Source organism: Oncorhynchus keta, chromosome 8, assembly GCF_023373465.1.
Source record: "Oncorhynchus keta strain PuntledgeMale-10-30-2019 chromosome 8, Oket_V2, whole genome shotgun sequence".
NCBI lineage: Eukaryota > Metazoa > Chordata > Actinopteri > Salmoniformes > Salmonidae > Oncorhynchus > Oncorhynchus keta.
The window spans coordinates 1,588,848-1,611,004 of NC_068428.1; the positions used below are offsets into that span (position 1 = coordinate 1,588,848).

Sequence of the window (22,157 nt, forward strand, 5' to 3'; positions counted from 1 at the left end):
GTGAGTATAGTTCCACATATTTTTAATCTCCGTGAAACAAACAAACACAAACAATATCCCACAAAATACAGGTGGGGAAAATGCTACCTAAATATGATCCCCAATCAGAGGCAACGATAAACAGCCATAGAAATAGACATACTAGACCACCCCCTAGTCACACCCTGACCTACTACACCATAGAGAACAAAGGGCTCTCTATGGTCAGGGCGTGACAGTACCCCCTCCAAAGGTGCGGACTCCGGCCGCAAAACCTGAAACCAAATGGGGTGGGTAGGGGGGGTGATTAGTGTTGGTGGTGGCTCCGGTGTAGGTCGTAGCCCTCCCCGCCCAGACCCCGGATCCGGCCATTGCGCCGGGCTGAACGCCGTGCCTGGACATGGCGTCGGCACAAAGGAGGGCTCCGGCCATGGAGCTGGGTTGGACGCCGTGCCTGGACTGGGCACTGGCGCAGAGGTAGGCTCCTGCCCTTGAGCTGGACTGGACGCCGTGCCTGGACTGGCCACCGTCGCCGGAAGCTCCGGACCGTGAACCGTCGCCGGAAGCTCCGGACCGTGAACCGTCGCCGGAAGCTCCGGACCGTGAACCGTTGCCAGAAGCTCCGGACCGTGAACCGTCACGGTGAATGCGCACTGGAGGCCTAGTGCATGGAGCCGGTACAGGTGGCACCGGACTGGTGACACGCACTTCAGGGCGAATGCAGGGAACCGGCACATGATGTACCGGGCTGGGGAGGCGCACTGGAGATCTGATGGGTGGAGCCGGCACAGGTTTCACCAGACCGCTAACCGGATTTTCTGGTCGAATGTTAAACAGAACACACTTGCACAACTCTCTCTCTCTCCCAACTTCTCCATTGCCTCCTTGACGGTCTCTGGCTCTTCCCGCGGCTCAGCCGCCAGCTCCATGTGCCCCCGCCCAAAATAATCTTGGAGTTTCTTGGGCAGCGGACTGACGACATGCTCCTCATGGCGAGTGTGAGGAACCGGCACAGGACATACCGGGCTGGGGAGGCGCACTGGAGATCTGGTGCATGGAGCCGTCACAGATGGCACCAGACTGATGACCCACTCTTCAGCCCGCCTGCGCTGCAGCCTACTCTATGCTAACCCCTCTCTTCGGTATCCTTCCTCACATTGTTCCATTGACTCCCAGGCGGGCTCTGGCACTCTCCTCGGCTCGGCCACCCCTTGTGCCACCCCCCAAAAAAATATTGGGGTTGTCCTTGGGCTTTCTTTGGCCGCGAACCCTGGCGTCATCGCTGTCCTCCATTATTCCCGTCCGTCTGCCGCCAAGGAAGGGTTTGGCATCCACCCATCACTTCTTCCCATGTCCAAAACTCCGTTCCCTTTTGGGCACGCTGCTTGGTCCTGGTTTGGTGGGATATTCTGTCACGATCGTTTTAGGAGAGACGGACCAAGGCGCAGCAGCGTGAGTATGGTTCTACATATTTTTAATCTCCGTGAAACAAACAACACAATAAAGAAACAACGAAGCGTGAAGTCACGACGTGCACACAGGCAACTAAATACAAACAATATCCTACAAATACAGGTGGGGAAAACGCTACCTAAATATGATCCCCAATCAGAGGCAACGATAAACAGCTGCCTCTAAATTGGGAACCATATTAGCTCAAACATAAAAATAGACATACTAGACCACCCCCAAGGCGTGACAGACATTTCACATTCTTAAAATAAAGTGGTGATCCTAACTGACCTAAAACAGGGAATTTTTACTTGGATTAAATGTCAGAAATTGTGAAAAACTGAGTTTAAATGTATTTGTCTAAGGTGTATGTAAACTTCCGACTTCAACTGTACGTATGTGGCTGTGCTCAGTAGCCAGACTAGTGACAGGTTCACACACACAGTGAGATCAGGAAGATACTGGAGATACCAGACTGACAATCACAGGCTCACAGCAGTATTATATCCTGTGTGGGATGTATTCTAGGTCAACTCAAAGGCTTCAAAATTAGTGGTGAGTCAAAAATCTTTGAGTTGGAACTAAAAGTAAAGGAGATTCAGGGGATACCTTTTTTGTTGTTGTTGCTTAAACTAATGCTATTCATTCCTATGCTGTCATGCATTCATTATGTAGTAGATGCAATTACAGTCAGGACACAAGAGGGCGCTCTTACTATTGTCTTGGACTAAGGACCAAGGGACTTCTGAGCTGGCTTGATTATTTAAATAGAGTCATTTGATAAAATGTTATCATTCTCATGTTCTTCCTTTTCCCACTGCATTTCAGATTACTGTTCTGCTGCTCTCAGATCTACCTTCTGAGGGTAGCAACCACTGCTCGTCTAGCATATTAACCAAAAATTAAGCAATGTATTAGATGTGTGCAGTGGCGATTTTATCATGTAAATCTTGGTGGGGAATCAACAAAAAAAAGAGGTGGGATGCATGCCAGCAAAGCCACTACACAACACAAAACTAAACAATACATTAATTGCACTATAATGGTGACAAACGGTGCCCACAAACGGTTAGGGCCTACATAAAGCTCTCCCAACAGCAGAGTCCCAAACAGCAGATTCCCAACACTTTAACACTGCTACACCTGGCTATCAGTCTGGCAGAGAAACAGTTCATTCAGCCTCATTTACTGCCTTTTAAAAAACATAGCTGACATGGCTTGCTTAAACAAATGTGGTTTCTACTGATAATTGAGATGTACAAACTATGGCGTAAGGGGATGACAAGCGGATAAGAGGCAATCTGTAGTTTCGATTAAGACATTAATGAACAAGCGACGTCAATGTAACTATTTGTTCAGCACTTTTGAAATGTACAGCGACAGAATTCAGAACATGGGCCATTCTTACAGTGTTTCCCTGTACAAGTCAGAACCATAGGATAAATAATGGTGTCATATAAACAGACAATGAAAGCTCCTACAATATTCAATGATTACGTTTCTCTAAAACAGGTTATAGGCTATATGTGCACCACAAAGTTAGAACAGTAGGTGAAATTAGGAGGTGAAAATAGACCAGATTATTAGGGTGATGTCAAATAACACAATTCTATTATAGAATGTGTGTGCTGAATTTGCACGTATTATCAATAGCACTCTCAAAGCTGTACAAAAAAGTTGCAAACAAGCACACACCGGGCCACGAACGATGTGTTTACAATAGTGTGTTGGTGAAAATAGGCCAAATTATTAGGATGGGGCACATGGGCTACTAACAGCTTACTAAATCAAATCAACGTTTTGGGTCACATACACATGGTTAGCAGATGTAATTGCGAGTGTTGCGAAATGTTTGTGTTTCTAGTTCCGATAGTGCAGCAATATCTAACAAGTATTATCTAACAATTCCAGAACAATACCTAATCGAATAAGGAATGGAATAAGAATATATAAATATAAATATATGGATGAGCATAGACAGAGCGGCATAGGCTACTACGCAATAGATGGTATAGAATACAGCATATACATATGAGATGAGTAATGCAAGATAAACATTATCAAAGTACACAACACACTTAGAATTACTTTCTTATACATATCGCCATTGCATATTACATAATTTATGCAGCGGCATACAAGACATTTTTGGACTCACCTCATGAAGGTGGTGCAGCAGTACTTTGTGGGTAAATTTTGTCATCACACTTTGTCATCAAAATCTGGTATTCTCTGGATTTATGGTGGGAACTCTGGAGAAAAAAAACACGCCGCCACTCCATTGAATAACAGGCTAACGTTAGTGGTTTCTTTGCAACACTTGCGGTTAGCCACTGATTCCTTCCAAACGACTCATTGTTGAAGTTGCGATTTCCAACTTGTTGGGAAGATCTTTTATGTCCAATGGCCGATGAGTACCGATACGTTTCATCTATAATTTCTCTTCATTATTTCTCTTCATATGGCAAGAAAATGATTTGCCAGTAGATTGTCAACTTGATTCATGATGATGACTGCTATAGTAGCTAAGACTTTGAAAGTCAGTCCAATCAAAGATACTGTAAATATAACGTGATTTGATATCCTTTTATCTGTGGCCAATGACCTTGATCCTTCTTGGAAGGGCACCTGTAATATAGCTCTATGGCAGGATCCAAAGGGCAGAAATTTTGGATGTCTACCTTTACTAAGCACTTAAACTGGTGATGACATACTGTCCGCATGAGTGACAGAACACTGAGCCAATCATGGCGCAACACTCCGTATTTTCTGCTGGCTCGCCCCACCACAGAAAGCACCGAGCTAGGCATTTTGGAGCTGCCTTACTCAAAAAAAGAGACCATGTGTGTATGCAGATTTATTAAAACTTTTTAAGGTATAGGAAAATGCAACGCGGCAAATTCAAATAAAATTATATAAAAATCTAACTTTCATTAAATCACACATGTAAGATACTAAATTAAAGCTACATTTGTTGTGAATCCACCCAACATGCTATTATCTGATGATAGCACAACAGTAAACAAAGCGAGTAGCTTATTTCAACCCTACCGGCGCTACACAAAACGCAGAAATAAAATATAAAACATGCCTTACCTTTGACGAGCTTCTTTTGTTGGCACTCCAATACGTTCCATAAACATCATAATTGGTCCTTTTGTTCGATTAATTCTGTCCATATATATCCAAAATATCAATTTATTTGGCGCATTTGATCCAGAAAAAAACAGCTTCCAATTTGCGCAACGTCACTACAAAATATCTCAAAAGTTGCCTATAAGCTTTGCCAAAACATTTCAAACTACTTTTGTAATACAACTTGAGGTATTTTTAAACGTTAATAATCGATCAAATTGAAGACGGGTCAATCTGTGTTCAATACAGGAAGACAACAAACCAACGCTACTTTTCAAGTCTTGCGCAACTCTCAGTGTTACCCAGTTCCTAGATGGCCGTACTTCTTCATTGCACAAAGGAATAACCTCAACCAAATTCCAAAGACTGGTGACATCCAGTGGAAGCAGTAGGAACTGAAAACAAGTGCCTAAGAAATATCGTTTCCCAATGAGACGTCACTGAACAGAAAATTCTGAACGGTTAGTCCTCGGGGTTTTGCCTGCTACATAAGTTATTTTATACTCACAGACATGATTCAAACAGTTTATAAACTTCAGAGGGATTTCTATCCAAATCTACTAATCATATGCATATCTTATATTCTTGGCATGAGTAGCAGGAAGTTGAAATTGGGCACGCTATTTATCCAAAAGTGAAAATGCTGCCTTAAGAATTAACTGAATGATATATTTATTTTACATTGTTTGCAAACTGATATGTGACATGTATTAATACCAAAATAACATGCAAAACAGGCAAGCCCCCCCCGCAAAAAATAAAATTATTTATATATATATAGAGAGAGAGATAGATACATATACAAATATACAGTATATTTATATTATTATGAATTTATTTTTGCTAAAAATGTGGCTCTGCCCCATTGGATGTGTGTATGTGTAAAAAGAAAATGATGTAAGGGGGGTATGCTAGTATTGACATTGAAATAGAGACCTTTGGGGCTTATATTCACCTTAGACCCTTAACAGCTAAGATAAGATATGAAGACATGGGACACTTCACAGAGTTTGACCATTAAGTGATTGAACTCTTTGGGGGATTCAGTAGCCTGGAAGTGATATAGGCCTAAACTGTGAGAAGTTAAGCTCCAGAAAAAAATATATGTAAACTGAAAAAGGAACGTACAGTGCCTAGCGAAAATAGTCGGCCCCCTTGAACTTTGCGACCTTTTGCCACATTTCAGGCTTCATACATAAAGATATAAAACTGTATTTTTTTGTGAAGAATCAACAACAAATGGGACACAATCATGAAGTGGAACGACATTTATTGGATATTTCAAACTTTTTTAACAAATCAAAAACGGAACAATTGGGCGTGCAAAATTATTCAGCCCCCTTAAATTAATACTTTGTAGCTCCACCTTTTGCTGCGATTACAGCTGTAAGTCGCTTGGGGTATGTCTCTATCAGTTTTGCACATCGAGAGACTGACATTTCTTCCCATTCCTCCTTGCAAAACAGCTTGAGCTCAGTGAGGTTGGATGGAGAGCATTTGTGAACAGCAGTTTTCAGTTCTTTCCACAGATTCGCGATTGGATTCAGGTCTGGACTTTGACTTGGCCATTCTAACACCTGGATATGTTTGTTTTTGAACCATTCCATTGTAGATTTTGCTTTATGTTTTGGATCATTGTCTTGTTGGAAGACAAATCTCCTTCCCAGTCTCAGGTCTTTTGCAGACTCCATCAGGTTTTCTTCCAGAATGGTCCTGTATTTGGCTCCATCCATCTTCCCATCAATTTTAACCATCTTCCCTGTCCCTGCTGAAGAAAAGCAGGCCCAAACCATGATGCTGCCACCACCATGTTTGACAGTGGGGATGGTGTGTAAGGGTGATGAGCTGTGTTGCTTTTATGCCAAACATAACGTTTTGCATTGTTGCCAAAAAGTTCAATTTTGGTTTCATCTGACCAGAGCACCTTCTTCCACATGTTTGGTGTGTCTCCCAGGTGGCTAGTGGCAAACTTTAAACGACACTTTTTATGGATATCTTTAAGAAATGGCTTTCTTCTTGCCACTCTTCCATAAAGGCCAGATTTGTGCAATATACGACTGATTGTTGTCCTATGGACAGAGTCTCCCACCTCAGCTGTAGATCTCTGCAGTTCATCCAGAGTGATCATGGGCCTCTTGCTTGCATCTCTGATCAGTCTTCTCCTTGTATGAGCTGAAAGTTTAGAGGGACGGCCAGGTCTTGGTAGATTTGCAGTGGTCTGATACTCCTTCCATTTCAATATTATCGCTTGCACAGTGCTCCATGGGATGTTTAAAGCTTGGGAAATCTTTTTGTATCCAAATCCGGCTTTAAACTTCTTCACAACAGTATCTCGGACCTGCCTGATGCGTTCCTTGTTCTTCATGATGCTCTCTGCGCTTTTAACGGACATCTGAGACTATCACAGTGCAGGTGCATTTATACGGAGACTTGATTACACACAGGTGGATTGTATTTATCATCATTAGTCATTTAGGTCAACATTGGATCATTCAGAGATCCTCACTGCACTTCTGGAGAGAGTTTGCTGCACTGAAAGTAAAGGGGCTGAATAATTCTGCACGCCCAATTTTTCAGTTTTTGATTTGTTAAAAAAGTTTGAAATATCCAATAAATGTCGTTCCACTTCATGATTGTGTCCCACTTGTTGTTGATTCTTCACAAAAAAATACAGTTTTATATCTTTATGTTTGAAGCCTGAAATGTGGCAAAAGGTCGCAAAGTTCAAGGGGGCCGAATACTTTCGCAAGGCACTGTAGTTACTTGCACATCTACATGCATTCAACCATATCATTGTAGCAGTGGATCAGACAGGGAAAGGAACGCCCTCATGACACCCAGATCTCAAGTCTGTCATTACCTGACCATAGAAATGCTTGAGTGTAAAAGGTATTACCCCTACTCTGAAATTCACCCACGTTTCCTCTAAAATGTGCACCACACAGGAGCACCCACCCACACTCAGCATGAAACCCTGAGAAAGACGAGGGGAGAGGCATGATCTGAGGGCTGATTTTGTTTTAGTTTCGGTGAATCTACAGTGCCGTGAAAAAATATTTGGCAAGTCCTGAGAATAGACCATAGAAATATATTAGAATGGCATGCCAATTCTTGGACAGCTGAAGTTGTTCCAAAGATTTGTATGGATCAAATATCACAAGAATTACATACTTATTTCATTTATTTCATAAACAATGTTATACAACACCCAATGCCCCTATGTGAAAAACGAATTCTCCCCTTACACTCAACTGGTTGTGCCACATTTAGCTGCAACGACTCCAACCAAACGTTTCCTGTAGTTGTTGATCAGTCTAAAGTTGTGGAGGAATTTTGGCCCACTCTTCCATTTATATCTGCTTTAACTCAGCAACAATTGTGGGTTTTCAAGCATTAACTGCTCATTTCAAGTCCTGCCACAACATCTTAATTGGGATTAGGTTTGGACTTTGACTAGGCCATTCCAAAACTTAAAATATGTTGCTTCTAGCTATTTTTATGTAGAATTGATTGTGTATTTTGGGTCATTGTCTTTCTTCATGAACAATCTGTTCATTTAGGAGGTATACATTTTTCTAGGTAACAAGAATTGTAACCAAATCTTTGCTTGTCCGAATACCGTCCTTATTCTTGTTGTAGTAAGGATGGGTTCAGCTAAAACTTGCATCATATCTTTCCTATTAGAAACATACACAAGATTACCAAAAGTATGTGGACACCTACTTGTTGAACATATCATTCCAAAATCATGGGCATTAATAGAGTTGTCCCCCCTTCTGGGGACTCCCGAAAAGTACAGCAGTCTAACGCACTGCATCACAGTGCTTGAGGCATCACTACAGACCCAAGTTCGATCTCCCTGGGCTGTATCACAACCGGCCGTGATCAGGAGTCCCATAGGGCTGGGCACAATTGGCCCAGCGTCGTCTTGGTTAGGGTTTGGCCGGGGTAGGCCGTCATTGTAAATAAGAATATGTTCTTAACTGGCTTGCCTAGCTAAATTAAGGTTAAAAAAAAGACAGATAATTTGCTGCTATTACCAGCCTCCACTCTTCTGGGAAGGTTTTTCACTGAACATTGCTGTGGTGACTTGCACTTATGTTTCCACTGACCTAATGATTTTAGCATTTAGTCCTACTCCAATTTATAACTTTAGTCTGGATTCAGACTTCAACTATCAGTCACGAGCATTAATGATGTCGGGCACTGATGTTGGGCGATTAGGCCTGGCTCGCAGTCGGTGTTCCATTTCATCCCAAAGGTGTTCAATGGGGTTGAAGTCAGGGCTCTGTGCAGGCCAGTCAAGTTCTTCCACACCGATCTCGGCAAACCATTTCTGTATGGACCTCGCTTTGTGCACGGGGGCATTGTCATGCTGAAACAGGAAAGGGCCTTCCCCAAACACAAAGTTGGAATCACAGAATCGTCTAAAATGTCATTGTATGCGGTAGTGTTAAGATGTCCCTTCACTGGAGCTAAGGGGCTTACCCCAAACCATGAAAAACAGCCCCAGACCATTATTCCTCCTCCCCAAAACTTTACAGTTGGCACTACGCATTCAGGAAGGTATCGTTCGCCAGGCATCCGCCAAACCCAGATTGGTCCGTCGGACTGCCAGATGGTGAAGTGTGATTCATCACTCCAGAGAACGGATTTACACTGCTCCAGAGTCCAATGGCGGTGAGATTTACACCACTATAGCCGACACTTGGCATTGCACATCTTAGGCTTCTGTGTGGCTGCTCGGCCATGGAAACCCATTTCATGATGCTCCAGACTAACAGTTCTTGTGCTGATGTTGCTTCCAGACTCAGTTTGGAACTCGGTAGTGAGTATTGCAACCGAGGACAGACGATTTTTACACACTACATGCTTCAACAGTCGGAGGTCCCGTTCTGTGAGCTTGTGTTGCCAGCCACTTTGCAGCTGAACCATTGCTTCTCCTAGACGTTTCCAATTCACAATAACAGCACTTACCGGGCAGCTCTAGCAGGGCAGAAATTTGACGAACTGACTTGTTGGAAATGTGGCATCCTATGACACTGCCATGTTGAAAGTCACTGAGCTCTTCAGTAAGGCCATTCTACTGCCAATGTTTTGTCTATGGAGATTGCATGGCTGTATGCTCGATTTTATACACCTGTCAGCAACAGGTGTGGCTGAAATAGCTGAATTCACTAATTTGAAGGGGTGTCCACATACCTTTGTATATATAGTTTATCTTATTATGTCCTCATTGTCACCTCACTCTAACTGAAACCCTGTTGTAACCTGTGTCTGAGAATAACTCATCAGACATCCACTATTATGTCAAATTACATCAGTCCAATTTACGTTATAAATATATTTATGTGGATAAGGGAAGGGCCTCTCTGGGATCGTTCGGGACGCTAGCGTTCCACCTCGCCAACAGCCAGTGAAATTGCAGGGTGCCAAATTCAAAACAACAGAAATCTCATAATTAAAATTCCTCAACCACACAAGTATTTTACAACATTTTAAAGATACACTTCTCGTTAATCCGTCCACAGTGTCTGATTTCAAAAAGGCTTTTCGGCGAAAGCAGAACATATCATTATGTTACGTCAGCAGCTAGTCACAGAAAGCATTCAGCCATTTTCCAACCAAAGAGAGGTGTCACAAAAAGCAGAAATATAGATAGAATGAATCACTAACCTTTGATGATCTTCATCAGATGACACTCCCAGGACTCAATGTTACACAACACATGTATGATTTGTTTGATCAAATTCATATTTATATCCAAAAATCTCAGTTTACATTGGCGCCATGTTCAGAAATGCCTCCAAAACATCCAGAGAAATTGCAGAGAGCCACATCAAATAACAGAAATACTCATCATAAACTTTGATGAAAGATACATGTTTTCCATAGAATTAAAGATAAACTTGTTCTTAATGCAACCGCTGTGTCATATTTAAAAAAAGCTTTACCACAAAAGCACAATATTCAATCATCTGAGAACAGCGTTCAGCAAATAAAAGCAAGCCATAAAACCCGCCATATTGTCGAGTCAACAAAAGTCATAAATAGCATTATAAATCTTCACTTACCTTTGCTGATCTTCGTCAGAATGCACTCCCAGGACTCCCACTTCCACAAGAAATGTTTGTTTTGTTCAATTACATCCATATTTATGTCCAAATACCTCCGTTTTGTTCACGCGTTTAGTTCACTACTCCAAAGGCATGATGCGTGAGCGCAAAATCCAGGCGAAAAGTCAAAAGAGTTCCATTACAGTTTGTAGAAACATGTCAAATGATGTTTACAATCAATAATAATATTCCAACCTGACAATAGCGTATTCATTACAGTGGAAAAAGAAGGAACGGCGCGTCCCGTGACCGCGCAGTCAACAACTGATTGGCCTCACCCTAGTCCACTTGTTGAAACAGCTCTTATTCGACACCCTTCCACAATAGAAGCCTCAAACAACTTTCTAAAGACTGTTGATATCTGATGGAAGCCTTGGGAAGTGCAATCTGGCCCCACAGACACAGCATATTGGATAGGCAATCACTTAAATGAAACTACAAACCTCAGATTTCCCACTTCCAGGTTGGATTTGTCTCAGGTTTTCGCCTGCCATATGAGTTACGTTATACTCACAGACATCATTCAAACAGTTTTAGAAACTTCAGAGTGTTTTCTATCCAATACTACTAATAATTTGCATATATTAGCATCTGGGACAGAGTAGCAGGTACCTTATTCATCCAAGCTACCCAATACTGCCCCCCTGTCACCAAGAAGCTTTAGACATGTTAGCCATAGCATGAGTCAGATGTGAGTCACTACCCTGTCAATTCAGGGGCAGAAAGGTTGACTATTTAATACTATTCAGACAGTGGAACATAAATAGTGCCATCTGATTGACATATCAGTCAGTAAGAACTGTGGGTGGGTGCTGTGTCCACAGATTAAAGTCCTAGAACAGAAAGTAGAAGGCATTATTTTAAACTAAATCAATCTGCGTGGTATTGTAACTGTGTCCACTCACACACACATGCATTCTCACAAACACACACACACCCCTGACATACAGTATATGGAACAGTGGAGGAAGTTATACATGCTGTGTCATTGTGTGATTCTATTTTTAGACTGGAATATCAAATTGTTCCTAGAAAGGGGAACTTGTCTTGCAGTATTATTGGAAAACAGACAGGAAATTACTGTACAAAGTTAACATATGAATTGTTTTTAATTGTTCATAGCAAGGATCATGTAGCTTTAATTTAGAATTTTAGGAACCCTCATATTTAACCCCTTTTTTAGGCACTAAACTACTTCCTTAAATGTTTTTAGCTGGTACCGGGCTACCTTCAGGCAAGTCTTGTGAGGCTTGTGGTCATGCTACAGAGCTACGTGTTCGTGAGAGAGTCTCGTCTTTCCATAGAGGGGTGATAATAGTTTTGTCGGCCAAACCGTTCGGGTGCTACAGACACTTTCTTGATAAGACCGATTTTCAGCATGTCTCCTGGTCTGACAAACACAGCTTTAGCTCTCCCACCTTTCACCGCAGATGCGGAAGGATGACATTGACAGATGCAGTGGATTGAGACGCCACCCATACAAACAGATAGCTTAAATAGACAGATTTTTATGGGGATTTTGGGTTATGCTAATTAGATTTCCACGGGGGCACAGACATCAACTCTAGGGCTTTTTAATAAGACTGAACAGCAAAATGAGGCAGTAACACAAAACTGACTGGAAAAACGAATGTGACTAATGTAACAATGAATGACTACTGAAACTACCAAATCAGTTGAATATAAGATGTGATCCCACAAATGACGTCCCATAAATAGAGAGTTGAAGTCTGAATCCAGACTATTGTTATACGTTGGAGGAAGCCTAAATGTTAAAATCATTAGGTCAGTGGAAACATCATAAGGGCACTATCTTTGCAAACAAGTATATGTGGTGCCTTGAGCAATGCATATGCTTGTGTAATAGTTAAGCAAGGAAGTAGCTGTTACAACTGCAAACCGATAGAGGGCAATGTAGAGAGATTAAGGCATCTAAGGTGATAGAAATGGTGCGCATGGAAACCATAGTAAACACAGAACAAATTGGCTGAAGGAAGAATGTTACAACATTTTACTATAGCAAATTAGCAAGGACTTCCTATATTTTTGGCAGGGGGGGGGTCCTTATAAAAATCTAAACAAAACTCATGATAACATTATGAAATATGACTCAAATCCTCTCCAGAAAAAAGCATATTATGTCCTTAGCCTAGTTTCAGTATTGTGGCACTTGTTCTGTTACACAGATAGAGGAGTGTGCCTGTTGCCTGTTGTCATGACTCCTGACGGTGTGACGCACACCCTCACTTTACATCAGACAGCAGGGTGTGTGTGTGTGTGTACAGTGTCATCACACCCAGTATCGCCCCACAGATGTGTGGTTACGGTTGCTTTGTTGTTTAAAATCATCTGTCCCTGTGCAAACATGAAGTTTTCAGTTGATATGTCAGGGTGCGGCTATCCCAGGTAGACAGTATAGAGTCGATAAACGCTGTCACGCAAGGTAAGGCCAGCAGGGATGTTATGCAAGGTGAGAAGTTTCCCTCTGTGGTGATATCCCCCTCACACATTCACATCCTTAGACTGGGTCAAACGTCAAGCATGATGTAAATACCAAAGATGTTTCAAAAGTGTTGTTTTAGGGAAACCCTTTTGATTTCCAAGGGAATGTCATGTAATATTACATTTTAGGTATTTGCGGCACATCAAGGGTAACTCCATTAGGCTATATCCCATGAAGGAACATGCAGCAGTGTCAGTTTCATTGTGGGGTTATGTACACCATGCCCCCTTGTTTTTTAAAATTCTGCAGTCAGAGAGTCCCTGTGGAATCATCTGTCTCCCAACTCTATCTGATTCACCAAAGACATGGGAACTATGCAACTAGAGGAAATATTTTGTTTTTGTTTTCCCCACACTGGACTTGTGTTCTGTATTCCTACATGAAGGCTGCAAACATCCCTCCAACATGGTATCCCAACCTGGATAAAACCTGGCCATATGGAGAATACATTTGCATTGTATTATCTGTTTATGCTTGCAGATATGCATTTTATCCATGTATGATAGCATATGACATCGGGTGAGGTGCAGAACTGTAATAGTACAATAATAAATAGGGTAAACTAATATATTTCACACACTGGTTGACCTTCAATTTACATTCCATGGAACACCTGCATGCATAGTTATCAAAATACTAGTCTGTCCTGTATACAGTCAAAATCTGCAAAATGTGCTGAACAATTATGTAATTTCCCTCAATTACCTCATGACACATTAATTCCCCAAGTGAAAAGGGATTTATTCTAGAACCTGTCAAAGGCACCCGTTTGTCTCTCATTCATTTATCTCATTCATTGAAGGTATTTCTGTCTGCATCACAGGTAGATTTTGATGTCTAATAGGAAACTACAAGTTTTCATTCTTACTCTGAGTCTGTGGGGCTAATTCGAGGGGGAATTTTTCTCATAAAAGCCCAGTCTATGAGTTTCCCTGCTAGTTGTGTCGAGATAACTCAATGTGGAAATCCCCCATTCTTTGTCTCCTCCCCGTAGAGCATTAAACCCACTGGCGCCTCCCTCCAACACACACTCCAATTCCAAACTTGAGAGAGAACAGAGAAGTGAGTCGTCTTATCAGTCAGTTAGTCTATTCACTATGGATGTTACAGTTTCAAACCACAAACAAATGGATTATAACTATGATGATATGGAATCGAAGCACGGGAAAATGGTACCTTGCCAAGAAGATCGTTTTGATAGCGGTCTGGATTCTCTAAAAGAGGATGAATATGGTAACCTTGTGAAGGAGCTGGAGGAATTGAGAGTGGCCAATGTCGAAGTCTTGGCAAACGCCTGCAGTAATGAACCCTGGAGGAAAACAGTGACCGAGGACGGCGACACGTAAGTTCACTTTTATCTTTGGGTAATGTTGCATTTAAAAGGGACGTAGGCCTATAGGCCTACTGCAAGTGCAAAAAGGCAAATTGAAATATTCTATTATAATCTAAAGCAATGTTTTAAGAATACAGCATTTTATGCAAAATCGTATGCTTTCATAAAGTATACAAAACTTACAGATATGCTCATGTTATCAAGATGCTGTAAAATTAAGCAGCTGATAGTCATAATTTGCAAGTTAACAAAATGACTATTGGACTCAGTTGTATGATGAGTATCTACTTTGCCTCAGAGCTGCGCCTAGGCGGTGCTAAAGTCAGCTCTGCGCAATTAGGAAAGTCCCTGACAAGATGCCAGGAATGATAATGCATCAGATGTGTCAAGCCGCAACTGGTGGAAATAACCCTAAAAAAATCCTTTATTGCACAAGGCTCTAGTGTTTGCGCTTTGTTCAACCACTTCCTATGCGCCATGCATATCTGAATCACAGCCTTTTTAAAACTTTTATTTTCCCCTCCTCCACACAGGTTTCTCCACCTGGCCATTATTCATGAAGCCACAGAACAAGCCGAGCATATGATCAAACTGTCACACAATGATAATATATTACTGGACGCACAAAACAATCAGAGACAGGTAATTATTGATGACCAATGGGGAAATAGATAATTGATCAATTAAAAAACATACCTCCTTCGTTAATTAAAACAATTAAGTGGTTGATAAACAACTGTCTTATTGAACAAGTGGTCATCACGACACATATAGTTATTAACTGTTATAAACAAGCCATCTAAATGGTGGTACTTACACCTGAAAACGATATCTAACCACCTAATTCTTCTCTCAGACTGCGCTCCACCTGGCAGTAATCACAGAACAGCCCCATCTTGTAGAGAGGCTACTGAAGGCTGGGTGTGACCCGCGGTTAGTAGACGACAGTGGGAACACCGCCCTCCACATCGCCTGTAAGAAGGGCTCTCTCACCTCCTTCAGTGTGATCACCCAAAACTGCCTCCGCCACCTCAGTTACATCCTCACCTTCCCCAACTACAGCGGACACAACTGCCTCCACCTTGCCTCCATTAATGGATACCTCTCCATGGTGGAGAGTCTGGTTCAGCTTGGTGCCGACATCAATGCACAGGTATGTTCATGACACAGGTATTCTGTTGCCAATAATCAAGTATCCCCATTGATGATTGAACACCTAAATGTATTCTCAAACCAAAAAAAACTAACGTTTGGTGTATTTTTGTTTCCCCTCAGGAACAATGTAGCGGTCGTACAGCGCTCCACCTGGCTGTAGACCTCCAGAACCTATCCCTGGTCCACCGGCTTCTCTCCCTGGGGGCAGACGTCAACAGTGTGACATACGGGGGCTACACGCCGTACCACCTGACCTACGGGCGTCAGAACACTGAGATCTGCCACCAGCTGTATGAGAAGACAGACCAGGAGCTCAGAGAGCTGCCTGAGAGTGAATCAGAAGAGAGCGAGGAGGAATGCATGTCTGATGATGAACAGGTGAGAAGCTAACAACAGCTACACTGGTCTCACTTGTAAAAGAGATTTGATCTCTATATAAACAAAGGTTAAATTAATAAAAAACTGCAGTACTAGAGAGAGGGGGGAAAGGCTCTATCTGTTCAAGTGGATTGACTAACAAATACACATTTTTTTCTATTTAAATGAGTTGAGTTTACAGAATCGTTGTTTCTTTTTTTCTACACAGATGTACGATGACATTACATTCGGGCAGAATTGAAGTGGTCGCATCACATGGTGACGTGAAGTCAAGTCGATGAAGCTGCTACGGGCCAGTCCAGTCAAAGCACAGTGGGAACTCCAGGTCCCAGAAGCCTTCGGGAGAGCCGCCTAGAGCCGGCAGACAGAAAAGGCGAGAGAGACAAGACTGAAGATGCCGTTCGGTCGGGATGGAAGTCTGGTGTTCTGTGAAGATCAAATGCACCGGAACACATAATATGACCCCTGACCTCAGAGCATTCTCCTATTTTCATGTATATATCAGTAATATATTGTAAATACACAGAGATATTTTTATACTTGTGAATGTTTTGATTAAATGTGAGTGAAACACTTGAAAATAATGAATAAAATATGCATCTATAAATGGATTTTCACTGCTTTATTTCCTACTCTTACGCACTGTGGTTTTGGTTTATTTCCTGTGACACAATTATTTCAGCAAACTGTCTCACAGTACAGTCCTGAATTTCCTGTCACACTCTAGTAATTCTCCATGGCCATTTTTACACAGTAATATACAGTATCAAACCATCTCAATAAACTGCCTTACTTAGCCAACATTACTCACATAGAAAATCCCACACAAGGCCAATGGTGTAAAGTACTTATGTAGAAATACTTGAAAGTTGTATTTTTGGCATATCAGTACTTTACTATTTATTTATATTTTTGACAACTTTCACTAAAGAAAATAATGTACTTTTTACAACATACATTTTCCCTGACATCCAAAAGTGCGAGTTACATTTTGAATGCTTAGTAGGACAGGAAAACGTGTCAAAGGAACATTCCAAAATGCAACTGCCTGTGATCTGGCGGACTCACTAAACACAAATGCTTCGTTTGTAAATTATGTGTGAGTGTTGGAATGTGACCTTGGCTATCCACAAATAAAACATTTTTAAAAACAAGAACACGGTGTCGTCTAGTTTTCTTAATATAAGGAATTTAAAATTATTTATACTTTTGATACTTAAGTATATGTAACACCAAATACGTTTAAACTTTTATTCAAGTAGTATTTTACTGGTTGACTTTCACTTGAGTCATATTCAATTTAAGATATCTTTACTTACTGCAATACAAGTGAATTCCCCTTCCCCCACATAACACACACAGGACTTGTAATAAATAAATAATATATGCCATTTATATCCAAAGCACCAGTCATGCGTGCACACGTTTTACGTATGGCTAGTCCTGGGAATCGAACCCACTATCCTGGTGTTGCAAATGCCATGCTCTACCAACTGAGCTACAGAGGACCAGTCTGGGGTTTCTTGGTTGGGGTGGGGTCATCAGATCTGTGAGTCACATTTTTAAAAGTCCCTCCCGGATTGGATGTGTAAGAGGAGCTCCTGCTCCTTACTGTTTTATACAAAACATTACAGAAGCACCACTGAATCAGTCTGGGTAGGCATAGGAAGAGCCGACTCATTCTGTAGAAAACCTACTGTTCACCAATCTGGGAATTATTGAAATTTACCAGACTGGATTACCCATGCTTATTATTTGTATTACCAGAAGCAGTAATGACTACTGGGAAACCCTGAGAGCTAAAAGTATAACACAGGACAAGGCTGAATTTCAGCCGACTTAACATACCCCAGGTTTCCAATTGGCGACAGATTTTCATACGAATATTCTAAAATCCGCAGCTCTCCTTCAGCAACCCTTACTCCCAGTTGCACATCTGAAAAATACTATTATAGTCCATCAGTGGTAGAAAAAGACATGATCTTTGGACTACTGGCAGTGTAAAATGGACCCTATAATTGCTGTGGGTCATAAACATCAGTTGGCCTATAGACCTCTGGATTCTCAGGGGATTTCCCAAGGAATCTGACTCGGCCTCACCCAAGGACGCAACAGTACCTCTGCATGTGATCTGTTCATACCCTCTGGACTTAGAACTAACATGACGAGTCAACAAAACACTAATCCTGAGACTTTGGATTAGTCTTTTGCCTCTGTAATCTAAACGGCATTCAATATGTGACATTTTCCAATAGGCAAATATCCCATCTAGTTCACTTATTGATAATACATTCATCTGGAAGCCATTCAACCTTTACCTGCTATGCATTCAGGTATGTAAACACCTTTTACTGACATCTCAAATCACATATAAATACTGCACTCTTTTCTCAAAACGGTTTGCCTTGTGATTGTCGCCTGAGGTGCATTTTCAAACAAATTTATTTTTGACTTTCTGAAAGTGGAGAATGCATAGAAATGATAGGAGCTAAACAGGACACAACCAGTTGACTGACTGTAGTAAAGAACCTTTACCACAGCTCTGCAGTATGACGTGATTAAATGAGCAGAACCACAACAGGAAGTAAATGTTCTACTCTGCAGAAATGTTCAAAACTTTCCCAGTTTCTAAATCTGTCTCAGTCAGGTCACCTAATTTAAAAGAGAGAATAGGATCTTAAGCACTTACAAACATATTGTAGAAATGCACTTTACAAATTTGAAACACATTGTACGAATTGGAATTTGGAACACATCCTACAAATTGCAATTTATTTATATGTTGTATGCAACATACGAAATGGATGATGTAGTACACAACTGTGCAACATTTCCTGAACCCTCGTCAGTACTACTTTCAGAATTACTAGCGAAAACATATACAAAACCTCTGGAACAGACCTTTAACAAGTTAAAAAGTAAAATTTGTACTAGGTCATATAACAAAGGCCTGGTGCACAGAATTCAGTCAAATCTATGGGTCACACAAAAATATTGTCTTACTCCTACACAGTCTGTCACTAGTACCTGAGAGAAAATGCCGGGACAGGTTAAGAGATCTAACTGAAAATAAATACATTTAAATATAAGAATTTACTAGAAACATTTTTAATGGAACAGGGGGTAAAATACAAGGATAACACCATTCTTCAACAGGGGGACTACAAATCCCATCATTCAGTTACACATCTCTCTCTGGGACTCTGTAGTCTTTCTGGGCTCAGTCTCTCTCCGCTAGGGACACCAGGTGGATGTCCACCTCAGACTCAGTCAGAATCCTGCAGTTATAAAGAAATACAGATTCAAATTCCTCACTATGAACTTCGCAACAACACAATTCTGGCAGTACATTAGTGGGACAGACCAATATAACACCTCCACACCTAAAGTGTACCTATTTTACACACTTTCTAAACAACAAAGGTCTTACTGTATGTTATATGGGGCCTAATGATGCTAAATGAGAGTCTTCAGAGCAGAGTGGTGCTTCACCTGAACTTAGGATCCTCTGTTGTGATGACTCCTATCTCCAGCTCAGAGGGCTTGAAATCAATTGACAGAACTGTTGACAGACAGGTGATGGCAGTCTGAAGAGAAGGAGGCAGAAGGAGAGAGATACAATGCAATCACATCTACTGTTTTTGCAGAGGGGAGAAACAAATGCTGACCGTACAACATTTCACTTAGTAGTTAATTTTTAATTGTATCACTAAACTTTGTACTCTATATACACATTTAGCGGAGTGGAAGGGGTTTTCTACCTCAACAGTTTCTTTAAAGGTCCAGTCGAGTTTCTTTTTGACTTTCTTCTCCAGGAAGCTGGTGGCCTCTGTCTGTTTGACCCCTGCAGCAGTGGCCTTGAACCCACAGTAGTAGCCTGCAGGGTCACACTTGTACACCTGGGGACCACACTCCTCATCCACACCTATCACTATCATGCCTGAAAAGCAGAAGAAAGGAAAGACAGGATACTGGTCAAGGAGAACATTTTGTTTGTACAGAAGATAATCTAAGAGTTGTAAACGATATCAGGGAAAGATGCATTGGCATTGTCTTTCTATAATTGTCTGAATTAAAATTAGGAGTACAACACGGCTCATTACAATTCCATGCTTTTGACTGCCTAGTATGTAGAACTTGTGCTTCAAATTTCAGTTCCAACACACATAAATCAAGTGATGGTGAACATGAATAAACATGCACTTACAGCATCCCAGCGGCCTCATCTCAGCATTCTGTGTGTACACCTGAGAGATGTCAGCAATCCTCTTACACAGCATGTCCACTGGGATCTCATAACCATACTTGTACTTCCAGTTGGCTGCCTCGTAGCGCGCTCTCTGAACCTGGGACTTGCTGTCCGCTGGAGGAGAGAAGAGTCAAGCAGTTACAGCCAGCACTGGGAATTGGCAATTTCAATGTAGGCCTTAATGTTATGCACATGGAAGGGGGAAGAGTACTTTTCTTAGCAAGAGTTGAATTATATGAGTTGGGATACAAGTAAAAGTGAAGTTGTTAATAAGAGTTGGCTTTGACCATCGTAGCAGTTTACCAAGTAGTCTTGCTAAGGCATTGTGTATCATACTCCTCCTACCTGTCATCCCGGACATCACACAGCCAATGTTCTCCGTTATCCTGAACAGGTGAGTGACTGTGGAGGCATCCAACAGCTTGTCCTAGTAGAGACAAAACAAGGTAACATCATTTTTAAGGAATCAAATTGTTGGAGTAAGTTAGTACTCCACTTGTGAAAAGCCTAAAACAATGAGGTAAATGGGCATGGTTTTACAGCTGAACTTACCGGTACTTTCTTCTGTGTGACGACGACTGCGCAGTCTTTACCTCTGACTGCTACTGATGTGAGACCACCTTGGTTTATGGCCTTGAAAGCATATTCTGTGTAAAACACAACAGGGTTATTCAGAACATGATCGTATCAGTGCATGGGTCGGCAGGGTAGCGTAGTGGTTAGAGCGTTGGACTAGCTGACAAGGTACAAATCTGTCGTCCCACTGTTCCTAGGCCATCATTGAAAACTGACTTGCCTAGGTAAATAAAGGTCAAAAGCACTTCAGATGACAGCACACCTCTGATACCATAGAATTAGGAATCACAATACTAATAGGATCTATCCTAAATAGGAGCTCTATGTCTGACCAATGATTATACACATAATTGTATCTGACACCCATTCTTCCTTCACGTTGAGATTTACTAAGATGGCCTCGCGAGACTTCCTAGCTTGCTAACAACATACTGTGGTTAGCTTGATTCCCTCACTAGCTAGCTGCACTCACGTCTACAATTACCACAATAAAGCAACATGTATTCATTCAGTCGCTATCTAGTACAAATGACAGTTTCATGTTGAGTGAGTAGGTAGCTAGCTAGCTAGTTATTTTAATTGTGTTTCTTATCAGGTGTTAGCCTAGCAAGCTGAGCATTCTGCTTATTGTGCGGATATCTAACGTTAGCTAGCTACATTAGTAGTTGGGGGCAGTCAAACTAAATTTCGAAACTTAAAACTGCATGCAGAATTTGAATATGTTACATTTAAAAAATGACTATAGACGTAATGCGAGTTAGCTAGTTATCAACTTATTAGCGTTAGCTTCTTAGCTATGAACAATGACAGCGCATTTACCAAGCTGGGTACAATATTGTGTGCATGCAAATGTAAATATACCGTACTAACCAACTTGGTAGAGTCTACCCTCTGGAGAGAAGATAGTGATGTGACGATCAAAACCTGCACTTGAGCCCCGGGACATCTTGGTTGGAATTTGGTTAGCTAAGAAGTGAAAAATATGTTGTAAACACAAATCTCACTTCATGCATAAATGAACCAGCATCTCATCAATACTAAAAGTACTTCCGGATCACGGAATTTCGGGAAACGTTCGAAATAAACGTCCCCCATGTAATGGTAGTAAGGTGTCATTAACCAATATGTATTCATGGTGTATGAAAAATAATCCTCTAAACATGAACATTGATTCATATTTAAGTGACATTTGCATTAAATGTGGGTTTTTAAAACATGTTCCAAGCTCAAATAAATGCCCCCAATGCAAATCACAATGTATGCATTACATATTGGGTTATA

The 22,157-nt window shown here is 41.4% G+C and overlaps 2 protein-coding genes across 2 annotated transcripts; one reads left to right on the forward strand and one right to left on the reverse strand.

The window, feature by feature from the left end:
• Window positions 1-14,202: 14,202 nt before the first annotated feature.
• On the forward strand, window positions 14,203-16,662 carry LOC118386666 (NF-kappa-B inhibitor alpha-like). The gene is made up of 5 exons (XM_035774388.2): window positions 14,203-14,527; window positions 15,052-15,160; window positions 15,375-15,671; window positions 15,794-16,051; window positions 16,260-16,662. Exons 1-5 carry the CDS (start codon window positions 14,283-14,285, stop codon window positions 16,290-16,292), a joined length of 942 nt encoding a protein of 313 aa, XP_035630281.1. The 5' UTR covers window positions 14,203-14,282; the 3' UTR covers window positions 16,293-16,662.
• A 2,481-nt stretch (window positions 16,663-19,143) lies between these two features.
• Window positions 19,144-21,932, reverse strand: LOC118386667 (proteasome subunit alpha type-6). Its single transcript, XM_035774389.2, has 7 exons — window positions 21,747-21,932; window positions 20,853-20,947; window positions 20,646-20,727; window positions 20,259-20,414; window positions 19,813-19,991; window positions 19,544-19,638; window positions 19,144-19,329 (listed from the first exon to the last, which is right to left on the reverse strand). The coding sequence occupies exons 1-7, from the start codon at window positions 21,820-21,822 to the stop codon at window positions 19,272-19,274; spliced, it is 741 nt and encodes a 246-aa protein (XP_035630282.1). The 5' UTR covers window positions 21,823-21,932; the 3' UTR covers window positions 19,144-19,271.
• Window positions 21,933-22,157: the final 225 nt, after the last annotated feature.